Here is a 24,773-nt window from a genome sequence, read left to right as displayed (position 1 = left end):
TTTTATTTTTCAATTTTCTTTAAAGTTTCTTTAGCTGTGTTTCCTTCACCTTTTTTAGCTCACCTGAGCTGAAAGCTCAAGTGAGCTATTTTGATCACATTTTGTCCGTCGTCCGTCTGTCCGTCCGTCTGTCCGTCCGTCCGTCCATCCGTCCGTCTGTCCGTCTGTAAACTTTTTACATTTTGAACTTCTTCTCTAAAACCGCTTATCCAATTTCAACCAAATTTGGCACAAAGCATCTTTATGGGAGGGAAAATATAAATTGCAGAAATAAAATTCCGATCTGTTTTCAAAGCGGAGAAAACCTTGAAATTGTAGAAAAAGGGGGGTGCATTTTTAAAAATCTTCTTCTCAAGAAATACCGAGGCAAATTCAACGTAGTTTAGCATGTATTATCCTTATGGGAAGGAAAATATGAATTGCAAAAATTAAGGGGTAATTCTGTTTCAAATCTGACTTATTGCGAAAATAATAATAAAGGAAAGGCGTGTTTCAATCAGTTTAATAGCTTCGGGCTCGGCATCCGGTAGAATGTGTAGGCAAGACTTGGCCAGGGCAAAACAAAGATTGGCAGTTATTAATCTGCCAATCTCATTAAAATTTCAGGATATTTGATGGACTAGTATATTTGTATTCGCTGTAAATATTGCTGCAAAATAATGCGTATTTGGAATTGACGATTGCCGATCTGCCCCGGCTTTTATTTTGCCACGGCCCGGGTTTGCATACCCATTTTACCTAGACTCGTATTCAATACTTCTAAAACGAGGTTCTTTGTTTAAAGCAGCCATGACATTATACGAAAAAGGGTCGATCTGACTAAGATGAATTTGCTTGTTGTGCAACAGTTCGCGCATGAAGGGAAATTTTGAAACATGCAAAATATATTGGTGCCGATTTTGTGAAGTAAATTGAGGCTAAATATTTCAATGCGTTGACAGTTTTCACACATGACGCCATGGTGTTCGCTTGTTCTGATTATCGTTTCGTTTTCATTATTTATGCTTTGTAACCTGGAAACTATCGTCTGTATTTCGTGATGTTTACGTATTAAATCAAACAGAGACTTCGGTAAATCAAACAGTTAACTGTTTACCTGCGCAAATTAAGCAAATTCTGATGTAGGGGTAGGTGCCTACTGAAATACAATTCATTCTATCGGTAATTTAGCATTAACTTTTGCGTAATGATAGATTAATGCAATAGGTTTTGTTGAGATGCTCGGCATTTTCTCGAGTTTATTCAGTTTAAATAGAGTTTGATATCGCTGACGGAAATATGTAGGTATATACATGTATATACATAGATGATTCATTTCGAAAAAATAAATTGTGTTCTTTATTTGTTATACATGTAGTGCATGTTTCTTGTGTTTAATTGTTCACAATTTGTATTTACTAACCATATTTAAGTGTTAAGCTTCGAATTATAAGCAAGATAAAGAGATTTGCTCACAATTCTATGTTTGTACACAGATCTTAAAAACTAAAGATTAAAAAAGTAAAAAAATTGTCAATATTTATCAAGATTTTTTTCTTAAAAAGTCTGTTCTTCCAGAAACCAACTTTAACAACTTATTGTATTGTAAACTTAACCTTTTTAGCTCACCTGAGGGTGGGGCCACAATGGGGGTCGAAGTTTAACAAATGAATATATAGAGTAAATCTTTAAAAATCTTCTTCTCAGAAACTAATCAGCCAGGAAAGCTGACACTTGTGTGGAAGCATCCTCAGATAGTGTAGATTCAAACTTGTGAAAATCATGACCCCCGGGGGAAGGGTGGGGCCACAATGGGGGGTCGAAGTTTATTATATGAATATATAAAGTAAATCTTTAAAAATCTTCTTCTCAGAAACTAATCAGCCAGGAAAGCGGACACTTGTGTTGATGTATCCTCAGGTAGTGTAAACTCAAAGTCATGAAAATAATAACCCCTGGGGGTAGGGTGGGGCCACAATGGGGGTCGAAGTTTAACATATGATTATATAGAGTAGATCTTTAAAAATCTTCTTCTCAGAAACTAATCAGCCAGGAAAGCTGAAACTTGTGTTAAAGCATCCTCAGGTAGTGTAGATTCAAATTTGTGAAAATCATAACCCTGGGGGTAGGTTTAGGCCACAATGGGAGGTCGATGTTTTACATAGGAATAAACAGAGATACTCTTTAAAAATCTTCTTCTCAGAAACTAATCAGTCAGGAAAGCTGAAACTTTTGTGAAAGCATCTTCAGCTAGTGTAGATTCAAAGATGTGAAAATCATGATCCCCAGGGGTAGGGTGGGGCCACAATTGGGGGTCAAAGCTTAACAAAGTAATATATAGGGTAAATCTTTGAAAAATTTCTCAGAAACTAATCAGGCAGATGATTCTTTATAATTGTTAAGACTTTGGCCCCAGGACAATTCTTTGGCCTCACGAGAAGGTTCAGAGGTTGATGTACGTTTATATCCCATATATAAACTATTGTTAAGGATCTTTTTGAGAACTGCAATACTCAACATATGATATGACTATAAAATCATCCTGTTAGAAAAGGGACTAATGATTATAAACATAAGAATATCCAGGGGAAAATGGATTTTATTTATACAGGATCTACATGTATTATTGTACATTGTCCAGATAGTTTGTATTATGACTCCATTAAGCTGATTTTATCATACCTATTGTTCCTCAGGTGAGCGATGTGGCCCATGGGCCTCTTGTTTAGTACAACGTCATTTGTTAAAAAACATCATAAAAATAACCCATATACACGAGGAAAGATGATATAAAGTTAAGAATTTTTTCAAACCCAAAAAATAACTTAAGTTTAGAACAGTTTCAATTCTACGTGTAATACATATAAAAATGGTTACTAATGAAACCCGCTAGTTTTATATATTAAATCTTTTACATAATTAATATTTTATTTTGGTTTCATGGTCAGAGTAGCAATGCTTATAAATAAATATCTTTAATGTCAAGAAAACTTTACATACACTGAATTCTAAAGGCCATTGAAACATTTTGATTTGATTTACAAACTTTCAAAAAAGGTAATGTAGTCAATACATGTACTTTTGATGCCCTTGTATTCTGACTCAGTTGTAAAACCGTTTAAACATCAAAATAGTGAATTGTCCATATTACAATTCAAAAACTATATAAACATGTTATAAGGCATGTAAAAACTCGTTTAAAACATTCATGGTTTAGAGAAACACTATAAATTTACAATTTTACTCGCTGAGAAGCGAATAAAGTTCAATAGTCTGCCCCAATATATCATCGCAGCACATTGATTTGATTACTTTTTTTAAGACACATGGTTTAAAAATGATCCCACAAAATACGAGCTTGTTTTATTCCTTTAAAACGCACATTCTAGCAATTCAGATGTCATTACATATCTGAAGATCTAAGAATCCATATGATAGCAAACCGTGGTATTCAAAATCTGTGTCTTGAATTATTATTATGACGTTACGTTAACACTTGTTCACGTCAACGGCTACGAAAACACGATTCGGTGGCATTAAATTGAAATAGAGGGAATATTCTTTTGATATTATAGCCGGTCAATATAAAAAATAATTATGTTGATAGGTTAATACTTTTTGGACGAGCTATTGTTATTACAATTATTGGCTATTTATTGTTATAAAGAGTTATATAGTGAGAATGTTTTACCGAATATAACAGCATTGTAAATTTACTTTAATCCTAACCGATGGTTTAATTAAATACTTGTAATCCAACATCAACCATTACATACATTCTTCAAAATGATGCACATACGTCCCAAGTTCTTCCAAAGTAGGCAAAAGGTAGGACTATATAAGTGATGGACCACTGATACCCTTATTTAACCGTTCAAGAGGCAAACACTTAACACAGAAAAACAGTACACAAAAGTACAAGTGGATGTTCACTGGCTATCGGGACATTTACTCACATGCACGGTGGACATCCACTTGTACTTTTGTGTACTGTTTTTCTGTGTTAAGTGTTTGCCTGCATTATATGAATTTGTATGAATGATGATGTTATCGCTAGCTACCATTGCTTGCAGAGTTTCTGAAATGCAACTTTCAAAACCTACATATGTAATACAAAATCTACATATGTACATAAAATTATGTAAAAAAAAATTTAATCAATCGATGTCAATTTTTTAAAACACCAACGACAACAATTGTAAAGATTTGGTAAACGTCCTAAACGTCATTTAAGACCTAAGCAAAACTAATAACTTGTCTTAAATTGATATTTATTTTTTTGTTTGATTATATTCAATAGAAACATATTTGATTGTGTTTATAATAGATCTTTGATCAGCAAAGTAATACTGTTATTAAACCTTTTTTCCCTGTTTCTGTCCCGGTGGCACTATTTCTTGCGATTTTTACTGCTAAAAGGTTTAAAAAAAACAATGTCTTCACAATTTATATGATAACTACATTGTATTAATAATACACCAGAAAAACGTTGATGTACAGCAGTTTCCCCATATTAGCTTTTCCCCTGGTAAACCTATTATTTAGTAGCTTTTTCCCCATAGTAGGGTTTCTCCCTCACGTTTTTATATTAGTTCCAATTTTATTAAAACTATTTATACAAACCCATTAAGGATTAAAATTAATGATTATACACTCCTATGTTGCATATATCTGCATTAATATTACAGGTTAAGCTTCGGTTTGCCGATTTACATTTTTATTAACACTGCTTGAAATTAAACGTGTGTAATGGAATGAATCATAGAACCTAGTTTTGGGTAATTAAATTGATTAAAGTGTACTTGGTTTTACAAGATATACACCTTTATGCTAAATTCTGTGTTCAGAATTTGTATGTGAAACTGTTTTGAGAATGCTTTAAAACATCTATCCGTCCATCTGTCTGTTTGTGCCAATTTTTTTCAGACTTCACCTCTGTTTTAGAGAAATTTTGTTTCGATGTTCCAGAATCTGATGTTTAAAATCCAACTATAATGAATAAAATGCATATTCTTTAGAGTCCCATATCTCTTAAACTAAAGATGACCACATCACCATATTTACAGCTAGTGGCAGTGGTAAACCTTTTGTGAATGACTCTGAAAATTTCAGCTCTCAGGGTAGGGTCCCTCGATGTTAAAAACCTCATTATTATGATTGAATAGTGTTCCATAGGTGTGGACCCGAATATCATATTCTAGATTCCACTTAACCATACTATCACAGTTGTAGTGGTATACCACTAGTAGATGACCATGACATGTTTAGCCCCTAGAGTAGGGGCCCTTGAAGTTTCCAAGCCCGATGTTTGAAATCCAATTATAAGGAATATTGTATTTTTTTGGGCCCCATATCTCAAAAACTACAGATGACCACATCATCATACTTTTATGGTCATCTTAAAGTAAAACCATCATTTCAAAATACTTATTCACTTATATTATTCTTTATTTAAATGGTTGACAATTACATTTAATTCTGCTCTCTTTTTTTAAAATTTACGAACAAAAATTCTGAAACAGGTACGCTGGTGAATTTATTACTCTTGAAAACAATAAATCATTCATAAGATGACTAATGCTGTAATAAATATTTACACAAATAAATCAATAAATTTGTATTTATAAATGTAGCAACCGATAAAAAAACAATTAAATAAATAACCAACTAAAGTGCACTTGATATAGGACATTTTTTTACTTTACTATTCATTAGAAGAACAAGCTTTTATCTAAAAAAAAAAATAAGTCAGCTCATATGTTGTTTCTTTTAAGTTACTCTTGTTTCATTGTTCAAAGAAATATGATGGTACACAAGTAAATCTTTATTTTAATCAAAGTACTGAAAGTACTGTTAGACGGTGGCGCCGTTTGAAAGTGGCATATTACATGTATGGTAATTATTGTTGTCGAAAATCCACAGCCAGCATCTCATACGTGTACTAATACCTGACGCTTACTCGCACAACTGGACATGGATAATTATGTGGAAATCGTAGTTGTGATCACAATCCACTCTTTACAAATGTTGTGTCTCTTTATCGTCATCTTTTGGGGAAATCCTATAGATTTATCATAGTAGCCTTTGTAGTATAGAAGTTTGTATCTATATGTTTGTATCTATATGTTTGTATCTATATCAGTTGACATTAAAACTCCGTTTTCGGTTATACATGTACTACATGTACGTATTTTGATTGCACCAAAATGACTCATTAAATATGTGGGTTGCCACCACATATCAAATGAATAATTCCAATCCAAAGCGATTTTATCACAGTACGCCCAAATATTTGATTGTATAAAGAAGGGGAATTTTTTGGGTTTTTTTTCTTTTGACCTTTGAGTTGACCCCGCAAAGGGGAACAACTTTTGAAAATTGTGGATTGGACTATTGTGCTTTAAAGATATTGTAGATTTCTCAAAGTAATGAGAACAAATAAAACTTTGGTATCATAAAATACTTATCAGGTTTTTACTAACTATTTGGGCATACATGTAGTACGGTTATTGTCCCTCTCGACAGCATTTTCCCTCAATTTCTTCACGGGGGGAAAAGTTGCATCATCACACTTGCTTGTGGACCATGTGCATCACACTTGCTTTGTCCTCATAGTCAGTTAATAAATTTAGGTGTACAGAAAACGGAATGGTTTAGAAGAACCTGTTTGAGAAAACTGGTATTGCTTCTGGAATGCACGTCATCATGAAACAGAAGAGTCAATCAATATTTTATCTTCGACTTAAGTGGATTATTTCCATTTGCTCGCAACGAAAGTGAATACAAATTTGAAAAAAAAATCATACAATATTCAGTCGCGGCAGTTTCATTAATCCAAGTTTTAAAGAACATTTGTCTTATTGTATTTAGCTATAGATTTATTCAAATCATTTGAACGAATTTGGGAAAGTCGCATGTATATCTTATCGCTTCTCAGTACACTTAACACGCATAATTTACTTGCTACATTAAACTTTTTTTAGTAAACTTATAACAAATATTGATTAATTATTCAAAATTCAAGTTGAACGCATGTTTTTTCTGACCGTACAGCTGTGTATATAAATTTCATTTTATTCTTTGCATGTATTATACAATAGATCTAGGGTTTGCAAATCCCGGCAATATTTTCGGAAAGCTATATAGTTCTGTAGCTCAGCAGAATACTACAGTTATCTATGAAGCACATTTTTTTACCTTCATGTTTCATTATTTATCGCAAATATAGCATGGATGTATACGCTACGGCCGATGTAGCATTTCGTTGAGTGATGACAGGTGTGTATTTCGATTGCAAACTGACGCATTTATATAGGCCCGCCTATTTGTAAATGAAAACAAAAGTCTAAGATAGCTCATAATAGAGTTGTACTCGCGAGTTAAAAATTATTTGAGAACAAAAGGGGCGATATTTACGTACATGTGTAATAATGTTATCTGTTAGCGACAAAATCCCCCAAAACCAAAGAAAAAGTTCTCTTATAGCAGAGATGGGCGCATATGGATTAAAGTCCGAATTGTGCCTCGCTCATCGAATTGCGTTATTCAGTTTATTGTGAACAATTCATCAGAAACTGTTAAGTGAACAAAATTATTATATCTTACATTACCGTTCACAATGTACCATAAATGAATATGGAATATTGCATGAGTTGAACCGATTGTTTTTTCTCACAAAAAGCTAGCGTTTGCTGCAAATTAGAGATACACGAGCTGACACGCCGAGAAATCCATAAGACGTTTTACAGCATGTCTTTAATCCCTTATTTGCTTACAAAAAAATCTGAACTGAAAATCTTTGAAGCATCGTAAAATGTGGTTTGTTTATTCATGCATACATGTAAAATTGTAAAATGACGACTTGATTGTTGATTTGCACGTAAATTTTCCAATCCGAGGTCGATCGATTAGCGTGTTTGAGAGAAAGTCAGCAGGAAGTAAAGCGTCAACATCAGTAGTAAATATTGTCTGATGAATATTGAGGCGCCTGTAATAAAATTAATGTTCCTACAGACTGAGTGGGTTACAAAATTAGGTAAATCACAGGTCAGACCAAAATTAAACACATTTGTATCGTAAATTTCAAGCTTTTTGTATGTTTAAAAACACATGCACACTTGTAGAAGAAAGTGTGCCATTGATCGGTTTAAGTTCAATAAAATGTAATATAAGTAATATTCATTGTCAGTATATGTTGTGAATTCTTTAGAATAAGCTACAACAAAAAAAAAATATTCTGCCTCAACTAAAATCAATGCGTTGAAAATAACTGAATTTATCGATGAAGCATAATTGCTGAAATATGAAATGGCAAACCTGTTTAAAAAAAAAAAACAAGAAGCGATTATTGTGAGATTATTTAAATATAGGTACAAAATGATTAGCAGCTTTAATGCTTAAAATATCTGATAAGATTAAAATTAGTTCTCATACTGAATTCGACATATAGATAAAACATTGCGTGTAACACTGCATACCGAACAGAGTTATCGTTCCTTATCCGCTAGGGTCCCCGTGAGAAATACTCTTCCGGTCAGGACCGTAGCAATAGACCGTGGCTATTTATAGCCACCGTCTAAAAATGAAATAAATGGTAAGATAAGATTTTTAGGTAAGTGAATCGGATATCGTATTTCATATGGTATCGTTTTCAGAGCTGCACTATGTATATAAATCACATTGCAAAATAAAAAGCGAAAAGAATTAACACGCAGTGAATGATTCGAGGTATTCTGAAATCCGTGTAAAATGTGTTCCAAAAAAGGTGTAACAAAAGGTGAATTAAATGGTGTTGACTAAGGAATGTTATGATGGCGCGTTCCTTTGTTCATATTAGGGGTGAAAAAACCATATATTTTATTCCATGTATAATGACTATTATAAATGCTTTAAAGGCTTTATCATAAGAAATTAATAGCATATCAGTTATTGTAAATTAGTGCCACGAATGGTCCGCCAGAAACATTACCGGAATGTAAAAAGGGGGAAGACCAACTTTATAGTCAGTTTTCCGGGGGGGGGGGGGACTGCTATATACCTATTTGTTTCTTGGTTGTTTCATCAAGCCTGATTAACAGTGATGTCACTAAGCTAATGTACGAGAAATACCAGCTTTTATTTTTATTAATCACTTCCGTTCGTCCGTTTCCGGTCTCGAAACAAAATATATTGTTTTAAAGAGATCTTAGATTTGGCAGAGACGTGAACAACCAAACTATGAGAAAAGATTGAAAATGATTGTACAAATGGTTAACATGTTTTGTTTAGTTAAGAGTTAGTTCCGGTTGTCACAGAAAGTACTTCAAAAATTGATTTCTTTTTCATACTCGTTGTTTTACATGGAAGTAACGTATGGGTTCTATTATGTTTAACACATGTCTGGATGTAAGAATGCCGTCGTCATTCACAATAATTATCATATCCACTATTTTTTCTATATGAGAGAAGCAATGTCTTACAGTTAAATTGATACATGGATATCGAAACGGAAGACATTTCTGTTGCTATTGCAACAAGAGTCTAGTTATTATTATTTTGTCCGCCTTTTTGTTTCGTGAATTTCTCAGAGATGTCTAGATAGATTTTCCTATAATTTTGAGAAATGATAACATTTTGAGAGATGATGAAAAATAAAAAGATCTAAAGGTATTTATTTAAAGGTTTTTTTCTTAATTCACTTCAGTTCCTCCGTTTTCTGTCCCGCGACGAAAAGCCTGTCATCTCGAGATATCAAAAACGGTAAAGACTTTAGCAACCAAATTTGTAGGATGATAGACCTATTTATGAAGACACTAATTTTTTAATTGTTACGAGGGTCGTCAACGGAAGCACTTCAAAACTATTTTTTACGCATTAAATTACTTTTCCATAGAATAAATATATAAGTATAAATATATACATAGGTTTTTTATGCGATGTTATATTAACAAAAAAAATCTACTTCCGGTGAGATATCTTAATTAGTTCAAGAACCTTTTTTAAAACAAATTTTGTACCGATGAAACCTCAGAAACTATAAGTAATCAAAGCACGAAACATTCATTGATGATAGAAATTGAATTGAAGATGTGTTTAACAAGTTTCAGCTTGTCTTCCGTCACTCCCGGTCCACACAGAACGAGTTCAAACAAATCGAGCTGTTTATCAGTTTAACTTTTTTTGTTTGATATTTGTAGTGAGCTCGATGAACAATAATTTAAAAAAGGCAAGTATACAAGAAATATTTATTACAATTTACATTGAGCACTTCCGTTTGTCCGTTTCCTATCCCGAGACAAAAACATTATTTCAACAAGATATCAAAATGGTAACGACTTGAACAACCAAACATTTAGGAGGATATACCTTTTTATGAACATGTGTTAACACTATTTAATTTTATCCGGCATAACTTCCAGTTGTCACAGGAAGTACACCCAATTTTGATTTTTTAAAAATATTTTGCTTTTTTATCATGGAAGTAACATTTTAGGTATAGAAATACAAAAGGTCATCTACACATATTAAAAACAAGTTCTACTTCCTGTCAAACATCTCATACATGTATATCTCAGTTAGCTTTTCTTTTTTATAATAAGCTTTCAGAAACTGTGAGAGGGACACAAAACTTATATGGTTAATGGACATTTGATCAAACATGTGTTTAACGGGTTTCATTTGGTCGTACGTCACTTCACGGTTCCAACTCGAAGCGTTCAAGCAATAGAAGTTTTCTTTTTTTAACTTAAGCTTTTTTTTAACATTTTACTCAATGTGATGAACAGTAACGTACCGTAGGTAAATGTACTAAAACATATACTTTCAATTTCTTAAATAACTTCCGTTTGTTCGATTCCGCTCCCGAGACAAAAACCTTTTCTCAACGAGATATTTTAACTAACAAAAACTTGAACATCCAAACTTTGAGGAAACACAAAACAATAAATAAGATTTATGTTTACTATGTTCTGTATGATCCGGTGAAACTTCCAGTCCTCACAAAAAGTACTTACAATTTACCTTTTCTCTTTTTGATTTTTTTTCTTGGGAATTCTTTAACAGTATATTATAACCATTTTCTGAAATGATTTTTTTGTACATATTAATACATGACCAACGGAAGACCTTTTTGTTGCTTAGCAACAAGAGTGAATTTCTTTTAAAAATTATTATAGTTAAAGATTTTAACGCAATTTTAATACCAGTCTATACTTTAAAGTTTATAAGGCCGAGAGCGCTATTCAAGCTTCACCGCATTCAGGTATTGCATACACCCGAACACGTTACCTTGAACGAAAAGACGTGCCGAGATGCGTTTTGAGCAAAAATGATATGACAACCACGGCACTGGCAAGGAATATCCAATGAACGACAAAACAAGACAGGTTCATATACTTCAAATATCCTCGATAATTGTAGACCGTTTTCATGTGAAATTTATTACATCGCACATGCGCGTACCACACACTGTGGAAGATCGAGCAATGTCCCGTAGATTTTTAAAAAGCCATAACACAATGAATTAAAGGATCGGTTTCCATTTGAAACTTAAAATCTTTAAAATAAATACAAAATCGATCTTCAAGTTTGACATCAGCTCGGCTGATAAATATATTTATTTGTTAAAAACAAATCCAATTTGAATACACATAATGATTTGTTTGACGATCCATTATAGACAAAGAATGGATCCTTTTTAATGTTAAATCAGTTAATGCGTATTGATGATTTAGGAAGGCATATTTACAGTTCTTTGTGACAATTAAAGGTTTAAAAGTCGGTTTATTTATTTATCATGTTGACTTTGCCAGCTTTTTTAATGAAAAGAAAAATCAAATGATTTTTTTTGTAACGCAAAAAATTGCATCGAGTACTTTAGCTCATTTATTTTATATTTGATTCAATCAACATACACCTATCGACAAACTAGCAAATCATAACCGAAGTAGACACTACCAAAATGTTTATTTCGACGTTTCAAATATATTTCTGGATCTTAGTATTTGAAACTGCTAAGTTGCATGTTAAAGGCCAGGCGACTGTTCGTTTTCTAAAGTTTAAACAAGACGCAAGGTTTGATCACATTTTACCCCGATCAGATGAGTACTACATCTACACGCTGATTTTACATTCTGTAATTCGATGTGCACTGGAGTGTAATGCAAGACAGCCACTGTGTGTTGGGGTACTGTATAATAGTAATTCGAAGACTTGTAAACTACTGAGGTTCTACTTAACCCAGGTCAACATATACAAAGAGGAATATGGAGACAACTGGAAATACTACCCCATGAAACTAGGAGGTAATACAGTATTTAATATCTATATCAACAATAGCACATTTTATAAAAAAAAAAATTCTTCAAAATATGTCCTAGTCTCTCATTAATTTTGAAATGAATTCAAGAGCATATATGTAAATTATTTGGCTGCCATTAAACTATTTTTAAAGTTAAAAAAATAAACAAGTCATTTTAAACTGGAATAATTCATTCATAAGAATAATTGCGTATAATACAGAAAAAAATAACATATACTGTTGATTGACTTTTACATGAATGAATGTTTTGCCTAATTACGGCCACTGATGATACTCGTTGACATTTTATTTAATAATGATAAAGTCTTTTAATTCGTAATGATCGACGTGATAATAAAATACGAAATCGGCCAAAGGTATTGTCGGTATAACGATAACAATTTGTACCTATACATGTAAATAAGTTTTTTCCGATATGTTTAAACTTGAAACCACTTTGATAGCGTTATCAAAAAAAGTAGTCCATCAAATGTTTTTTTTTTTCTCAAAATGTTGATAATTGTTCATTTATTTACTTATTAAATTCTACATTAGAGTATATGGGCAGCGCATGTTTTATAACGATTTTATGAGAAGTAATTTAAAATTAATACAATTCTTTTGGTGAATTAAGGCATATACCTTATATCAAAATATTATACAAACGTAATGACTTGCCGTAGATATTTTAACATAATTAATTTTTCATCAAATGGATACGATTCTTCAAATCATGCAACATGGCCGGCTTTTTATGTGTAGTAAGTTATGTGAATTGTATCCATTGTTATCCTGTTATAATATTTACATGTAACTAGTTTAAAATGGATCAATATTGTTCAAGATTCCTATATTATACATATTATACTTTTTTTAACGACATTTATTCACTTATATACTCTATAATATGTTTTATTACAATCAAGTAGAGTACTCCATTTTATGTAGCTTAGTTACCGTGGAATCAATATTATTCGCGGGAAACAACGGAGTTACTGTTCGTGGCTTTCGTTACTTCATGTAACCCTTGCCCACGAAATGACATCCCCATGGACGTTTGTACAAAAATTTGTTTAATATTTAAAATATGATTATTATTATTATTATTATTATTATTATTATTATTATTATTTTTAGTATTATAAAAATATTCTGATCTTTATACCAACGTCCCAACGAACCAAGAAAACGTTGACTACCCACGAACACTGGTTTTTATTTCATAAAACCAATTTTCATTATCTGTTATTTATATGTTTATGTTGGCAGGGTTTAAACAAATGTAAAAATGGTATTGCTAGTTTATTTCTTAGATGTTTTTTTAAAGATAATCTTCCACAATATAATCCTTGGTTTTTTTTAACTTTAGTTTGCCTAAAGATAGGAAAAGAAATATGTGAATCACCTCCTCCTACCCTTTTTACATTTTAGATAAAACATAATCTGACTTGTTGGCATACTACGCATGTATGTTTTTCACAAGTCATCTACATATTCTCAAATTTATTCTAATTTCAATTTCTTTGTATAATCATAACTACCAGCCTCCACTCCCAACCATGTGTGGCCATTTCTGTAGAAGTTTAAATAATTCCAAACACATGAAATATTACATGATACAAAGGAAGTTATTAGTGTGCTAAAAGTCATTGAATCGTTGCTGGGTAACAAACAAAACTGACTATACAAAAGGTTAAAGGTTATTAACTCATATGTACCTCTAGCTTAGTGGTTTGGGAATTTAAGAAATAGGTGAATATTTATTCATGTCGCTATAACAATACGAAAAGAGTTACTACACATTTTTGTTTTCATATTTTTCAAGTTTCTGATGGACCTTGGTTTCAGTACACGGAAAATAAACACTGGTACTTCTATAGTGAGAATGAAATGACATGGCAGGAAGCCAAGGTTAGTAATATGTATATTCTTTGCAACGGTCTGTGTCAAAATGTGTTATTTTCATCAGAAATATGTATGGGTCAACCGCCATTTCAGTTACATTATTTGGCTTGATGAAAACATTTCCACTCTGCATGTTATTTTTAGAATTTAAATGTGTTTAGAGTAAGCTGAAATTCAAACGAACACGTATGGAAATAAATATTTTCTCTGAAATGAATGGGTTTTTTATTATTATTATTATGCTAGCGTTACAGTTTACAAATGATGATGTTTGAATTTTTTTTTTTTTTTTTTGGGGGGGGGGTTGTTTTATTGTTGCTTTTTTTCTGTGAAACATTGTTTTTTAACTATTAAACTTGTAAACAAATTCTTCTAATCATAACGTTTAGCAAATCTCATAAAGATTGTGTAGGAATCCAGCAAAAAGTATGATTTTCTTTTAACCAATAAAATTGTTGTTGTGACTATCTACATATTTGCCAGGACGAGTGCAGGGTAAGAAATTCGCATCTAGTGGAGCTAACGACCATCGGTGAAAACGACTTCCTTCTTCAAAAAAGCTATGAAATAGGTAGATTGATATAATTTTAGAGCAAACATGTAACTTGCTTTTCTTTGAGTAAAACTTATGCTATACGACCTATTTTATAACATTTTAGCAATGGTTGAACGTACAGTGTATCAAAGACATTGAATAAAGTTATAAACCAAAGAAAAAAAACATTAATATTCATTGAAATGCAAAAGAGAAAGAAAAGATCAGATACAAAAAACCGCTTATTTTCTAGGTTCATGTGTGCCAATCAACATTTATAATTGTGGTTTGTGGATCGGACTCAATGACCAAGAAGAGGAAGGCCAGTTCAAATGGGAAAATTCCAACCTCCCAGTGACCTTCAGCAACTGGTTGCCGGGGGAACCAGATGGCAGAGAACATAAGAACTGTGTAGAAATGCTGCAGGACGGAACATGGAACGATCGACATTGTTGGCGTAACAACCCCTTCGTCTGTGAGATGGCTTGACATTTGTTTATCATTAAGATTCCACCCTCCAAATTTTTTTTAAAGTTGGATAGATGGTTTTCCTGAAATTTTCATGGATGATAAAGAATGATAATATCGCGAGGCTTTTGTTGTTATTTTTCAAAATCCATTTCAAGTCGTCTGTCGCCTGTCCCGCGACAATAAGCTTGTCACGTCGAGATCTCAGAACCGATAAAGGCTTGAAAATTAAAACTTTGTGAGATGATTAATATATAGCCGTAGATGTGTTTTTTATTTTTTTATTCGTCGTAATTTTCGATAGTCAAAATAAGTATTTCACACAATTATTTTTCACAATTGTTTTTACATGAAATAATTGATTATTATTTAATCAATATCAAAAATCCTTACACTAAGCCAAAAAAAACCCCCAAACTCTACTTCCAGTGAGATATCTCAATTATCTAAGGTAGCGTTTTATAAATTAATGTTGTACCAGCGAGATCTCAGAGACAAAATGTAATTAAGACACAAAACTTACATGGATGATTTACATTTGATTGACGATGTCTTAAACGTAATTCATTTTTTGAATACCACCTGCTCTTCCACAGAAAGGTTTAAACAAATCATTTTTTTATACGTTTAAGAGTTTTTCTTTGACAGTTTAGTTAGTTTGATAAACAATAATGTATGATAGGCAAGTGTACAAGAAATACTAGGTTTTATCTTTATTGCATTTTTATTTGTCCGTTTTTTATCCCGAGACAAAAATAATATTGCCTTCATGAGATATAAAAATCGTTTATAAAGCCTTTCAGTTCTTCAAAAGAATTATTAAGGCGGTGTTTTCTACGTATATCTATTAATATCATTATGGCCTGGTTCATAACCGTGAACGTCATTGTTTAAAGAAACTTAAATATACCATATATCAGAAAGCTCATGATAAATTGTAATACTAAAGGAATTCGGTTCGTGAGAAGATTTTTAAACTATACCCAACTGTATTTTCATTCTTTCCCAACAAAAATGCAGTTGCTCTAGTAAACCGAAAGTGAAACAGTGTTTGGACCTAAGCACAAATCAACACCGCTGACAAGACTTTGTTCTTTAAAAAAACGACAAATTCCATGTTAGGTATGCTGAAGCATTGGGTTTTTTTTTCAAGGAAACTTATTTATGAATATACCTTGAAAAATTTTAAATTGTACGAACAATTTAGGTATTTTTTGTAGTCGTGTGTATTCCTACGCCGGATTTCAATATAGTCTCATTCAACCCAACGATTGGCTGTTTCCATAAAGTTTCTTTAGCTTGTTGGAGATTAACGGCGACAACCGAGCGTCGGGTTGAACGACACTAGAATTTAATATTGCCTGGATCTATACAAGTTTTCAAATGTATTTCAATTTTTGTTACATACTAGTTGTATGATGGAATTAATTCTTTCTCCAAATATTACTAAACATTATTCATATGGGGTTTTCTCGAAATTCCTGTCGGAAAAGTTCGAGGACTCATATAATAAAAATGTGTGTAGTTCAAATACAGATTAGAAACTACTTGTCATACAAAATAAGATATCGTTGATTTTAATAAATAAAAATCGATAAAATCAACCCCTGTTAGTATTTCAGTACTTTGATTTAAATAACTAACCCTATCGTAACTGTTTACTAACTATTTTCCCTTTGAAAAGACTCTCAACTGCCTTGTTATATCGGGCGGGATGTTACTGCTTTGATGTGTGTCTAGTTTTGTTCCTGTGTGTATATCTAATTAAAGTCTTTTGTTTGTCCAACTTAAGAAAACTCCTGGAACTAACACAGAATATACAAGATATACACAACAATTGTGATGTGTGCCCAGCTGCAAGTCAGAATTTCTAAAGGCGTTGAAATCTTAGTATGTACGTGTATACGATTATCTAGTGAATAAAAGTTAATTTACATTTGTAAATCATTTTCAAAGTATTATTTCCTAACTCTCGGTTTTAAAAATGTTACGTCTACAAATTAAAGATACATGTATGTAAGAGTAAATCTAGAGGCTAATTAATTCCTGTACCGGTGATCATAAATAGGGGTTATTTGTTTAAATATATGTATAAGAGTAAATATGTCACATACCCGGCCTGGTACATCATACAATTGTATGTACAAGTATATGTATACATCATTTGCAATTGCCACATTCAGTAAATACGTCACCCGTAATCGGTAATATTGTTTGTTATACAATTGATACTCTGAAAATAATGTATACAATTAAATATTTAAACATACTGGAACGGGACCGTGATCATGAAAACCCGGAAAATTGCGTAGAATTAATACCCTTATAGTTTCAATGCATTTAATAAAAGAAATGATTTCATCTTCTTCGCCGCATTTGATTTAGCTATGAATTAGATGGACGTTTATCTACTCGGTTTAAATTTTTTTTTACAAAGTAAGCCTAACGGTTTCCATTTAGGTATAATATATTTTTTTTTTCACTGAAGACCAAGTTCCGTATTACATTCTTAATATATGCATGCATGTAAATCGTAAATTAGATACACATGTAATTGATTGTTACAATTTGAATGGAAGTCAAAATCTTTAAATAAAAAATACACATTGAATACATTGATTAAATATCCACTGATATATAGGATATAAAAACCGATTAGAATATATAAGTTGCCGTGACGTAAAGGTAGTGAGGTGATGCTGATAAAAGAAGGGTACCGGATTCGATTCTCGTCTTGGGCGTTTTTATTTATTTATTTTTTTTTTCTAGAACAAAAACTGTTTTGAATACCTTTTCTATCATTATCATATAGTTTATATATTTTGTTGGTAAGTTAAGCACAATATTGAATTAACGATTTTTATTGGCTTAAAGATGGCTTAACGGTGGCTTAAAGGTATCTTAAAAGTGGCTAAAACAAGTTTGTACATTAAGGAAATATAAGTTGTCCTTAAACGTGGCTTAAATGTGGCTTAAAGATAGTCTTTAAGCTGCCTTTAAGCCAAGTTGGTAATTTTATTGGTCGGAAAGTACGCGGGTAGGTTAAGGCAACTCTTAGTTTAATGACCGTCAACATTATGATCAATTTGAAAACTGTTTATTTTTTTATGAAAACAGTGCGGAATATTAATACCACGTGAATGTGTTCACCAAGATAGTATTTTTCTACTTCGGAATCGACGCGATCTTTGAAGCTGTCGTGCCATGGTATCACGTGACAGTAAAAAAATAGATCAATTTTTTACCTTAACAAAAAATCAAAAAGTGTAACACTACCCCAAAGTTCATTTGTATGTTTGCTACAATAATTCGATCGGCAATTAGTTCAGGTTTATTAGTATTACTGCTAGAATTCTATTGTTAATCGCATAAAATAAATATTGTAGATATTTATCGGAAACCCTCTCAACTTCTATATTTTCATTTAAAAGATACTACGTATTTTTCATTTTAAACAACAAATCACAGGATTCAAGCAGCACTGTTCAAGTAGTTTAAGTCATATACCGTTGATATTTATTAAAGTCATCTTTCATAATATCCGGGGTAGTGTTACACTTTTGCCTTTTTTTGTACACACTGACAGAGGAAAGGCTGGTCAAGCCATATACATGTCGACCTGCTTACCTTATAACACTCGCTGATTAAACAAAATATCCATGCCTGTATTATCCTGATTATATCCTAACTGACACTCATTTAAATCTTAGGTATCTGTAATAACTATGTCTTATTTCGGCATTGTTTACACTGCATTCCGATGATTTGTCTCCCGACACGATCTTCTCTATTAAACATGATTGTGACGTCATCAATGATAATTATACGTAATAGAGGGAAATCGAAGATATATTCAGTTAGAAGATTTTAGTGATATTTTATGCCTGTAGTTTTTATAATTTAAACCAGAGATAAAGTAACAATCGACATGTTTCTGAGTAAAATATGACATCATGCTGCTTATTGTGGCGTCATTTCGATCAGAGGAATTTGATCGCTGAGAGTTGCCTTATCATACCCGCGTACATCATTCATGTTGTTCTCAGAAATATAGAAGATGCATATACCCTACGAGTAAAATAGGCTTTTAAAGTCATGGTTTTATAGTTGTTGTCTAACCAGGCTTGCTTACAAAGCGTAGACACCTTGTCCAGTTAATTATTTAAAACACTTTTAGATACATTTATATCAATTTTTGACCATTATCAACTGATTTATTTGTATTCCTGCGCAGCGTTTTACAAAAAAACATTTCAGTCTCATGAAATGATATATAAAGAACAAAACTTGGACAGAACTCTATTTGTACAACTACTCTGATGTCCATTATAATATTATACAGCCATGAGAATAAAACATTAAATACTCTGTGATTAATTAGCATTCATTCATTTTGTCGTAAGTTCTTTTGTAAAACGCAGCCCTGAATACCAAACTGATGATTATTTTAAAGCAGTGAAAGATAACAGCATACATTGTAAAACAAACCATTAAGACTAGTTTTTACCTGGCTTTGCGTTTGACATATATATCGACATACATATCGATTTCGTTTATTTGGTCTTTTGTTTCGATCGTCTTGCGAGCGTTCCTAAACCGAATCAAAGGACAATTATTAAAAACCTATCTTATCCCCACGCATCAATAAAATACTTTAGAATGGGTAACCTATAGCACATTTTAGCATTTAAGCCATTTATATAAGGAATAAGGAATCATTCTTTGAGTATTATGAGGTGATAATTTCGGTCGGGGTGTGTTCAAATTCAATAAAGCCCGAAGGGCTTTATAGTAGATTTGATCACACCCCGACCGAAATTATCATCTCATAATATTCAAAAAATGATTCCTTATTACTTATATTTATATAATTTTAAGCCATCGTACGATAATATATTTAAATATTAATAAGCAAACTCCGCTGGCGCCTCGATTTGGCGTCATTTGTATTATGGGTTATATAGTACAAAATCGATATGTAGTGTTATCACAGGCAAAGAAACTGGAAAATGTAAATTTAGATCTATAATGTACATACACTTGAAATGTGTTGATAGATGTCCTGTCTAGTAAGTGTTTAAGTGGGAAATAAGATAATGAAGGAATTCAAATACATTTTGCAAAAGCTTTTTTTTTTTTTTTTTTTAGCAAAAAAGGTGTTTCCCTACATCATTTTGTGATGCAAATTTAGTTAAAATGTTATTACTTGTCCGTTTTCAAAAATTATTTAAAATTTGAATCTGATAACATCAAAAAGCTAATGGCAACAGATTATACTTTGATTTGAGTGTTAACGAATTAAACGGTATCGTAATATAATAAAACAAATTATGTCATGTAATCTTGATTGTCTCCTTGCGAAAGATAACATTGTATAATCATTGTGCACTGCCCTTTAATTCATCAAAAGGCATATTGCAAGAATGCATAAAACAAGGAAATTTTGCAAAGTTCATGTTAAACACTGATGCATGTTTAATTGTCTACGAAACTACATGATCTATGCTTTCATGATAAAAAAAAATCGTTTTATATTTCTAAACAGGATCTGTATTACATTAACTTAATGATCAATATTAATATCATTTACGATAAACCAATTTTTATTCGCGACAACTTTATTTCGCAATTCACTTCCGAAAAACTGGTTTCCGACAATTTAAGTTCGCGACCAAGCCTAATTAGACCCATCTTGTTATAACAACCACACTACTACGACTGGTTCGCGGCGAGTAATATTTTCGACAACGAGGCCCACGCGAATCTCACGACAGTTTCTCGCACGCGAATAAAGTTTGATTTACAGTAATCAGTTGTGCTTACCGTCATCTCTGTACCAGAATGTCACAGATGCTCCTTACGGTCTGCAGATCAACATTTACCCACGCCTCTGTGACACCATGTGTATCTGTATGTGAACAAGTATCGATGATTTGACTAAAGTTTACATCTACTGTTCTGTTTGGCCAGAAATAATAATAATAAATTGATTTACTGTCAGCCTCTGTAACACCAGGAAGTACAAACTGTACTGAAATTAAAAAAAAAAATTAAAAAAATCAAATAATTAAAATGGCATTATCTGTTTTATTAAATATTTATCATTATGAGTCAATGATTAATTTTGAATCGTTCTACAAGTGTTTGACGTGTAAATAAAAATGAAAAGTTGAGGCAACAATGTATGCTGATCACAAAATACACAAAGGGTAAATGTGAACAATTTAAGTTTATGTCTAAGAAAGAAATCATTGTATAAGTGATCTCATTGTACATTGATTATATCTATATGTACAATTGTTATTACAAAACTATTTCTTTATGACGTATGCTGCAAAATTTGAAGTACACGCTATGATTTTGACACTATCTAACTTTTCAGTACCTTGAAATGTTAATACATTTTACATTTAAGATTTTCATTATTAAAAAGCTAATAAAATAGCATACTTAGAGTAACCAGAAATAGTCACCCCATTCAACAGAAGTGGCACATGAAGAAGTTTGGTTTTACAAGTCATTTTTATGTATGTTTTTTACACTTGTCTGTGTATATATCTTTAGCTTATTATTTTTACTAGTAATATATTTGCAGGAAAACGTGTCATTGCATACAAATGTAATACTCCCGCGTTACATTTACCTGTTTCGATTTCTGAACAACAGGAGCGGACATTCTTTAAAGTTTTACTTCTGGATATAAATTTCTATATTTCATTACCATCAGGGTCAAATTAAAAATTCATATTTGATTTTTTTTACAAGTAGACCGCAATTCTGTGTTTGGAAAAAAAAATCCCATAAACGAAAACCTGTCCTTAAGCTTGTTATGAAAACATTGTGTTTTTATTAACTTTACGAGTATAACTAGTTTACGCATATACGACTCTTTGTGTAGCGTTTACCTTATGAGGTACAAAATACCTAACTTACCGTATTTGATTACTTGAAAAGAGTAATCGTCTGTCAATTAATCAATGCTGTTATCTCAGCACCTCATCAGATTTATTCAACAAAATGAAATGCGTCAAGATCTAAATTTAATAACAAGGAGTTGTTTAGTAGATTATGTCGAGTGTAACTAGCAGTCATATTCAACTACCGCTTATCACTCATCAAGGATATATTAACAATATCAAGTTACTCAGATGTATACACATAGACGTCTGCTTGCACTGGCTTTTGAGAATTTAAAAGGAATTAAATAAAACCTAACAAACAGACTGTATTTCTTAAAAATATATAGGCGCACAATTTCATAATTCGTTAAAAAACTGAACCTGTATTTAAAAAAAATGCTATTTGACAAAGAGGTTGTTCATGTTTGTAGGTTCCTACCAAGATTGATTCGATTACATGTATTTTCACAATTTAAGCATACGCTTTGTATTTCTTTTGTAAGTATCATAAGCACCGTCATTGTCCGACGGAAATAAGTTGGAAATAAATTATCTATTTTGAAAGCTATTTTCATCTGAACACAACTTTATTTCACCGTTTCATATGCATAAGATTTATGTATGACATGAAAATGTAACATAATTTTGGAGTAATGCGATTGAAAAAATACGGCTCTATAATATGTTTATAATATTGTACATATTTATTTACAAATTTCTTTAATCTTTGTTTCCGATTTCTATTCATCTGCGTTTTTGTGGATTATGGACTTCATGACCGAACAATGAACGGACAGTATGAATGGGAAAGTTTTAACCTACCTGTGTCCCTCATTTTGGTCAACCTGACGGCGGCGACAGCAAGGACTGTTTAGATGTGCAACAGAACGGAAAATGGAATGATCAATTTTGTTGAAATACCGACTTTTTTGTTTGTGAAATGGTTTGACGTTTGTATAATATCTCTTAACTGTTTCATAAAAAAAATCGGCCCACTTCACTTCTTACTTGATGAAAGTCCGAAAGAAAATCCTAAATATTTTGCTGTGTAGACATTTAAATGTAAATACTCAAATCTTCTTTCAGATTTTGAAATAAACATTTTCTTATCAACATTAGGGGTATCACACCGGTAGTTATTTCGACTTCGCAATACTATACAGCATCTTTGCTAGCTAAGGTTTTTCGGTCCACTGTACTCCCTATTAACCCTTGGCAGATATCATTACGAAAACTAGGTGACAAGGTCCGTTTATGATAAGCTGCAGTTGAGAATACACAGTAGGTGACCCAATCGCTCCGTTCAAAACAGGCGTTTGTAAATCAAATTTAGAAGAAACACACGGGTGATCTTTGGTAAAACATTCAAAGCTTTTACAAATTGAGGCACACAAATTCGAGTACAGTGCTTCCCTAACGATTCCTTTACTATATGTAGATCGCTATTATAAAAAACGATTTATTTTACTGCATGGGGTTGTGGATTGAACAGGGATTTTACAAATTTCTAAAGGTTTGCGTGATAGTATGGAAAGTGAACATTGCGCGAATGTAGAGATTGCATATCCCGTTAGTATATACATCCATGCTTACAGTTTTTGGTTTTAAATTTTTAATGAGCTATAATGTTTCATTTAATAGCTTTTGTCTGCAATATTCAGGACGACGATGACTAGTATAATGGCAAGAATGATTTCTTATATTAGCGACTTTTTTACTCCGGTATAGTAACACTATAAATAAAACATTTCTTGCTCTTTCTAAATTATATATTCATATCTATTTAATAGCATCGTTAATCATGTTCTGATTTTCTCCAGTCAACACGTTTTTCAAGTTGTATTTGTGACGTAGCGTGTATACAAGAATTAAAATATAAATACACAAGGGGCACAACTGAAGTTGCTCGCTAGTTAGCGGCACTGTGCCACCGAGTTTGTGTAATGAGATATGCCAATGGTTAATGGGGAGCAGAGTGACTACAGAGGGCGGGGGAGGAATTCTTTAAAAAAATGTATTTCTCTTTAAGGATGACGTTTACTCAGAATGAAAAAAAATTCCACTGATGATAATGAAAAACCAACTTTTGTGTGTTATAGACCTTTTATTGTAGTGTAATTTTTCATTTTCAAAAAAGTAGGTCAATGACCTACTTTTTGAGTTAATGGCCATTGTATATTTTTGGAAAATTAAAGGAAAATCACTTAAAATTTTACACTATGATTGAGATTTTCTTAATTGTGAAAATAATACAAATTGCTCAACACTTTTGAAAATAAAATACAATTTATGAATGGCAGTGACACTAAATACATACAAAAGCATTAAGTTTTCCTTCACAATTTTTATAAATATTCCAGTCCGAATTTCCTCTATCACTTTTCAAATTCCTACCCATTTTTGATCCAATTTTACAAAAAATTGAATGATGATAAAACAAAAACATTTATAGTACTAAACTACTTATATTGATCTTATTCTGTTGGCATATAATTTATATGAGGTCAATGATCAAAATTTTGAGATATGGTGTATTTTCTCATTTTCAAGCATATTTCAATATTTTTTTAAATTCATGCCATACGGTTATTATAATGAATAAATGAGGTAAAACTACCAGAAAATATGCAAAATTATATAGACTAAAATATACAACCTTAACGTTTAATATCAGAGTACTTCCAAAAATGTTTTAGCAGAAAACAAAATC

The 24,773-nt window shown here is 31.9% G+C and overlaps 1 protein-coding gene across 1 annotated transcript; it reads left to right on the top strand.

The window, feature by feature from the left end:
• The first annotated feature begins 11,877 nt into the window (after positions 1–11,877).
• LOC128174910 (C-type mannose receptor 2-like) lies at positions 11,878–15,277 on the top strand. The gene is made up of 4 exons (XM_052840335.1): positions 11,878–12,260; positions 14,082–14,167; positions 14,645–14,732; positions 14,950–15,277. Exons 1-4 carry the CDS (start codon positions 11,918–11,920, stop codon positions 15,183–15,185), a joined length of 753 nt encoding a protein of 250 aa, XP_052696295.1. The 5' UTR covers positions 11,878–11,917; the 3' UTR covers positions 15,186–15,277.
• Positions 15,278–24,773: the final 9,496 nt, after the last annotated feature.

This window comes from Crassostrea angulata, chromosome 2, assembly GCF_025612915.1.
Source record: "Crassostrea angulata isolate pt1a10 chromosome 2, ASM2561291v2, whole genome shotgun sequence".
In the NCBI taxonomy this organism is placed as follows: domain Eukaryota; kingdom Metazoa; phylum Mollusca; class Bivalvia; order Ostreida; family Ostreidae; genus Magallana; species Magallana angulata.
This window is presented reverse-complemented; position numbering and strand designations above follow the sequence as displayed.